At 41.6% G+C, this 6,444-nt stretch overlaps 1 protein-coding gene across 3 annotated transcripts in view; it reads left to right on the top strand.

Annotated features, from left to right (window-relative positions):
* zgc:110158 (uncharacterized protein LOC553590 homolog) overlaps nucleotides 1-6,420 on the top strand; it is a 33,974-nt gene extending 27,554 nt beyond the window's left edge. Inside the window, exons 6-18 of one of the 3 annotated variants that reach the window (XM_035673367.1) lie at nucleotides 98-181; nucleotides 1,386-1,445; nucleotides 1,550-1,616; nucleotides 2,743-2,807; nucleotides 2,990-3,051; nucleotides 3,211-3,256; nucleotides 3,697-3,732; nucleotides 3,835-3,889; nucleotides 4,115-4,185; nucleotides 4,594-4,672; nucleotides 4,777-4,805; nucleotides 4,958-5,059; nucleotides 6,313-6,420. In XM_035673367.1, coding sequence (XP_035529260.1) covers nucleotides 98-181; nucleotides 1,386-1,445; nucleotides 1,550-1,616; nucleotides 2,743-2,807; nucleotides 2,990-3,051; nucleotides 3,211-3,256; nucleotides 3,697-3,732; nucleotides 3,835-3,889; nucleotides 4,115-4,185; nucleotides 4,594-4,672; nucleotides 4,777-4,805; nucleotides 4,958-5,059; nucleotides 6,313-6,342 — 786 coding nt within the window. In that variant the 3' untranslated portion in view covers nucleotides 6,343-6,420. The remainder of the gene's footprint in view (nucleotides 1-97; nucleotides 182-1,385; nucleotides 1,446-1,549; nucleotides 1,617-2,742; nucleotides 2,808-2,989; nucleotides 3,052-3,210; nucleotides 3,257-3,696; nucleotides 3,733-3,834; nucleotides 3,890-4,114; nucleotides 4,186-4,593; nucleotides 4,673-4,776; nucleotides 4,806-4,957; nucleotides 5,060-6,312) is intronic. The other 2 variants (XM_035673368.1, XM_035673369.1) reach the window with 2 other exon arrangements.
* The last annotated feature ends 24 nt before the right edge of the window (nucleotides 6,421-6,444 follow it).

Consider the following 6,444-nt stretch of genomic DNA (forward strand, 5'->3'; position numbering starts at 1 on the left):
CCCCCCCTGTTGATTTTGATCCGGGTAATTCCTCCAGATGTAACCCCCCCACCCTCTTGGCCCATCCCCTCTCTGATATCGCTCTTCTTTCTTAAAGGGACCGCCCGGCTCTCAGCAGTCCCCCCACGCACAGCCCCCCCCACACAACCCCAGCAACCCCATGATGGGACCCCATGGCCAGGTAAGACGCAAACACTTTCTCTCAAACACCCCTCTCTCTTTCATTCCCTCTGAATCTCCCACCACCACCCCCTTGCCCACACACAAGCTCTTTTTTTCTTTCCATTCACTACTCGCACACTTTCTTCTTCTCCTACCCTCGAGCCCCGTTAGCTCTAGTTTTGTTCTGGCTAACTCCTTGTAGATGTCAGCCCCCTCCAGTTGCCAACTCCTTTATGAAAGCAGAGCATCCAGAGGCAGCAGGGCCCGCTCCTCACCAAGGCCCAGAATCGGCTGCCCCCGTGTGGGATGAATAATTCACTCCGTGCCCCACCCCCGGAGCAGTTTGTGGGGGGTTGCGCACTTATCTGCTCCTCCATTCTTAACACACACATGCACAGACGCACACTCCCCTCCACTCTGATACTTGTTCTTGCACCTTATGAATAAAACAGGGGAGAGGCACTATGGATACGTCACATATACGTATAAAACACATGGGTACACATATATGCACCCACTTCACACACATGTAACACATTTGGAGTTTAAAGTTACCCAAGCTGCCAACTGAATAAAAACATATTTAGTATATTCAGCCTTAAAACTAAACTAAAAACTTTCATTCTCTGTCGGCGTGTGTTTCAACACTTGTCCAGAACAGTAGCTACAGATGACACTGTGGAGGTAAAGCTAGCCTTTGCCCATTAACTGCGGCAGCCCGGCTCTTCATTCTTGTGGTTTCTGGTTTCCGTCTTGTGTGCGAGAGAGTGTGGACATGCTTCCTCTAAGGTTTTGGACGGTGTTGTTGGCCTGAGGTGTCTCTAACTACGCCAGGCAGACCACAGGCCGAATCAGCTTACACCACAGTGAGAGCAGGCAGGGGTGTGCAGGGAGCTGTGTGAGCGCTGTCTTTACACATGCACACACACACACACAGAAATCCATGTTTTGAGAGTGCGTATAAGCAGGCATTGTTAAAATTCATTAAACGCAGACTCTTGCTTAAGGGTTTATTTTTTATGTTTACAGGCGGATGTGCTAATGAATTTGCAGTCTTTCAGTGTCATCCTCATTCTCCAACCACACTGTGTCCATCTGTGTGTCCTCAGTGCTTCCCCTGTTTGAGTGCTCTTGGATTTATCAATAATGAAAAATGTCATTTTCTCTGTGTCCCTCTTTTGCCTCCCCCTTCCCCCCCTCCTTTCCTCAATTTCTCTCCACAGCCATTCATGTCACCACGGTATCCAGGTGGACCGCGCCCCGCACTCCGAATGCCAAATCAGGTACTTGAGCAGTTTTTGGGCCATTTCTCACTCACTTTTTTTTTTTTTGGTAAATGTTTGACAAATGTTGAGAGCAAGTATTAAAGTTTGTGGTCTCTTTTCAGCCTCCAGGAGGAATCCCTGGCTCTCAGCCTCTCCTGCCAAACAGTTTGGACCCGACAAGGCCGCAAGGTAAGACTGGGACACCTCTTGTTGAAATTCTGAGTTTGGGTTTCTTGAAATGTTTATTTTGTGTGGTAAATGATGTCTGTTATAGATTATGACTGTAAGATTATGTAATTTTTCAACTAAACAATTACTTTTTAGTCTATAATATGTCAGAAAATTTTCAGCAGAAAAGAACTGATGTCGGTTTTTCCTGCTGGTATAAACATTACTAATAAAATATTTGTGTGATTTTGGGGGAAAAAAGGCTGAGAAATCCCCAGAGCTGTTGTTCCAGTCCTCTGACCTTTGTAAAATTCATATGTTGACCTTAAATCAATAATTTTCAAATTGGTTAATCTATCTATCCACTTTCTGTTGCTTGTCAGGTTGTGTTTAATGATTTTTAATTATATTATTAGGAGTTATTATACAGCTGAGAAGTACCGACAGTAATCTGACTATAGATTCTTCTTACTACTACTACTACTGCTACTGCTGCTGCTGCTGCTGCTACTACTACTACTACTACTGGGGTTTTAAAAATGTCTTAGAATATAAATATAGCTTGGTGCACCCTGGAGAAACCCTGGACGAAGATAAGATCTATCACTAATTCCCAGAGCCCAAGAGGTCGACTTCAAAATGTGTGTTTGGGGATTCAGCTCATAATGATGAGAGATTAAGAAGAACTGCAAAACCTGCATATTGGAGAAGCTAGAACCTACAAATATTTGGCATTTTTGTTTGCCCCATTACTTAAAACGAATGATCAATTATTACAGTTTCTGATACATTTTCTCAGTTGATTTGTTAGTTAAGTTAATTTATTTATTAGTCATTTCAGGATTAAACTTCACCCATCTACTTGGATTTTTGTACAAATTCAGTTTCAATGGTTCTTCTTCCCTGTGTGGATTGAACAATTGTGGGTGTGTCTGGCTCAGGAAGATGTCCGTAGTGATTTTAGCTGCAGATAAGTTTCAGGGGCCCCGGGGGGTTAGAACTAATGAGATTAGGATGAAGCATTGTCTGTGGCACGTCTTAATTCCTGACTTTAAGAGACGAGCCATATGTGGATTAACATGAGCGCTTGTGTGTTACGTGTAGTGAGTTGCAATCAGTGTGTGACTCTGTGGATCTGTTCTTACAGGACATCCTAACATGGGTGGACCAATGAGAATGAACCCTCCTCGAGGAATGGCCATGGGCCCACAGGTACGAATAACCTGAAACCACAAAGTGTACTTTAAAGAGTTTGCTTAGGCTTGTTTCTTGTTGTTTGTTTTAGGCACAAAAAGGCAAATTCCAAGACAGTTCTAAGAATTAGAATCGCAAAAATCAAGAAAAGCAAGGATATAGATGAGTCCATAATCAGGTCTTGTTGAATGTTCTTACAGAATTATGGAGGTATGAGGCCTCCTCCCAACTCCATGGGTGGTCCCATGCCAGGAATGAACATGTAAGTTAAATCTCATCTATCTGGGGAAATATAATGACTCTTTAACCTGCATTGAGACACCAATAAGAGTTGGTTATGTTTCCTTTCTCTCGCAACATTTTCATTTCTCTGTCATTTTCTCTCTAACCTTATTTCTTTCTTTCTTTCTTTTTGCCTTAGGGGTCCCGGAGGAAGAGGGCCCTGGCCAGGACCTAATGCTAACTCTGTGAGTCAGAAACCCTTGACCTTTACGCATGACCACATATAGGTGGTGGGCTAATAAAGAGGGAACAACCTGCAGTGCAATGCAGTGTACAACAAAGCAAAACACAAATGTTGTGCTTATGATATTCAGCTTTTAGCTGCTCAGAGAAGTGTTGATTTTGCTCTGTTGGAAACTCTAATTTGTTGTGTCGTTGCACAAATATCAGGATTATTTTTTGAGGAAAATGACTTATCAGTCTTTTTTTTTAGGGACTTCAAAGAGAGATTCACTTTAGCTAAAGAGTTGAAACACCTCCTTGCTTCAGTCTGAACACATATACGCTATTTGTTTGTGGTATTTTATTGGATTGTAAACTCTTATTTTGTTCACGCTGTATAGATTCACATTCAGTATCCTCTGACCCTCAGATCTGATAACCTGTTTCCTCTTTCCCCCTGCAGATAGCGTACTCCTCCTCATCTCCAGGGAACTACGTGGTGAGTTAAAATCTATCAAAAGCAAAGCAGCTCTTCTGAGTGCACATTTTATTGTATTACTGATGAATGTTATTTTAACCTCTATCATCGATTGTTCCCCAGGGTCCTCCAGGCGGAGGAGGTCCACCTGGAACTCCCATCATGCCCAGCCCAGGTGGTGCGTCACCTAACTATGTCCCCAGCACTAACACTAGTCTCTGAAATAGATGTCTCTTCCATCTTTCCTCACTAAACAAGCATGAATGTGTCCCCTCACCAAAAAGTGTTCTCATTTTTCACATCAGTTTATTTCATTTCACCATTTATGTTATTGTTTGATAAAACATTTGTTATTCATGACTCTCTCTAATATCATGTAACTAAAGTTTTTGTTTTTCCTTAGATTCAACAAACTCCAGTGAAAACATCTACACAATGATGAATCCTATCGGACCAGGAGGCAACAGACCCAATGTGAGTCTCACACAATTTAAGTTCACATAGTTATTTAACAAAAAGCTCTGGCATTTGAAGTGTTTAACTTTCCAGCTTTGTAACAGTTTCAGACACTGCAGATTGATTCTGGGTTAAAATCGTGGATGTTGTTGTAAAGATTAATTGCACAACCTTGCTCACAAAAACGACTCCAGCTCAAATAGGGTTTATAACCACATCACTGGGCACCAGTACAATTCAGTATTCCAGAAACATAATGCCGCCACACTGAGCTCAGTAAGAATCGACAGGAAATGAACCAGGCAGAATAAATTAAATAATCTGTACTTCACCCCGAGCTGAAAAGACCACAGTTGTTTGAAAGAGGTCAAACGTGAAAAATAATGTTGCGGTCTTTATAAGCCTTGTTCTACACCTTTTTGCCAGTTCCCTATGGGACCTGGGCCTGATGGGCCAATGGGAGCAATGGGAGCCATGGAGCCACACCACATGAATGGATCACTAGGTGGGTTTAAACAGACTTTAGCTGATACTTGTACAACTGAAACAGTTTTTTTTCTTTGTTTAAAAAACAACAACTGATCTATTTCTCTCCTTTCACTTCCTCAGGGTCTGGGGATATGGATGGGTTGCCAAAGGTGAGTAAAAATAAATGTTTTCAATAAACTCCTCGTTAGCTGAGCTTCTTCTAAATGAAAACATTTATTTAGAATCTTTACTTCCTGCACTTTGGTGATACTGTTTTTAAGAAGCAGTCTCATCCATTTTCTTTGCCCTTTCCCTCCTCCAGAGCTCCCCTAATAACATGGGGGGCATGAACAACCCTCCTGGAACGCCGAGAGATGACGGCGAAATGGGCGGGAACTTCTTGAACCCATTCCAAAGCGAAAGTGTAAGTAGAGCGGGTGAATGACATCTCACAACCCTTAACAGTTATCCTTGACGTCCTGACATAAACCAGTGGAAGAATGCAAGCAGAGGGTTTGCGTGATGATTTCAGATTATTGATAATGTCCTGGTAAAGTTTGTGTCTTGTCCCTTTCATTTTTTACCTATATTGATCGATCTGACACTTTATATTTGAGCAGAGGGATAGCAGTGTTACTTTTCAACTTACACTTCCTTTTCTGGACGCCCTACTTTGTTTCTCATTAATTAAAGGCGTATAAGAAGTGCTGTAGACATCATTTTGAAATGGATTTCCAGTTCAGCTCTGTTACAAGAAGCTGAGCAGACCTGTGAGGACATCCAAGTTTTAACTCTAACTTAAAAACAAATCTTAGAATACTCTTAATGCTTGGGACAGAGCACTATAAATTTGAAAATCTGTTCCCGAAGCGCACAACAGCGTTAAAAAAAATTATAAGCTGTGAAGACTATCTGATGTTCTGCTTGCATTGTAGCCGCTTACTAATCACTTAACAATTCATTGTATACCCTCTGTATCAGTGATTTCAGTGAACATTTATTTATTCATTTATTTACATTTTTCCGCCAAAGAACAAATTAATGCTGAAGCGATTGTCAGTCTAGTTTTCTGTTTGGTGCACAACAGGTGGAGGGGGGTACTGTTGTTCCTTGCATTGTGTAAGATTGTGACGGTCTCTTACCCTCGGCCTGGAGAGCTACGGGGTGCACAGGCTGGAATTATAGTCGAGCCCTAATACCCTGATTCAACCAGTCGGCTGGAAAACGTTCTAATTGTTGTGAACTTAAAGCCGTTTAGAAACAACAGTAGAGAGTTTTGATGCCAGCACCAAAGTTCAGTTTCTTACTTTGAGGAAAATTCTTGAAGTTTTTTAAATGTTAATTAAAAACATGCAGCTGTACAAGATCTTTGCCCAATTAAATTAAAAATTACATTTCTGGTTTAAAGAACAAGTAAACAAAGCTATGAATAATGTTTGTGACGCTCTGTACCATTAAAAGTATTACGGTTCAACATCAACCCTAATCATCAGAAATATGATTATTCATTGATAGTATCGATTACTTGAGTCAGGTGTATTAGTCTGCCTGGATCCTGAGCCTGTGCTTCCTCTAGCTTTGCAGGGCTGGGTTTGAGCGCCCTCTGGTGTTTAAATGTTGTCGGTGACATATCCACTCATCTGTGCCCTCCTCCCCCTTCCCTCTCTCTCTTTTCAGTATTCACCCAACATGACGATGAGTGTGTGATTTTATTTTGTCCTCTTTTTTTTTTTTTGTATTTTTGTTTATCCCCCCCCCCCCTCCTATTTTTTGTACCCCTGCACCTGATTTTTATTTTTTATTTTTTTT

This window comes from Morone saxatilis, unplaced genomic scaffold (assembly GCF_004916995.1).
Source record: "Morone saxatilis isolate NCDOM2014 unplaced genomic scaffold, NCSU_SB_2.0 Contig3, whole genome shotgun sequence".
Classification (NCBI taxonomy): Eukaryota; Metazoa; Chordata; class Actinopteri; family Moronidae; genus Morone; species Morone saxatilis.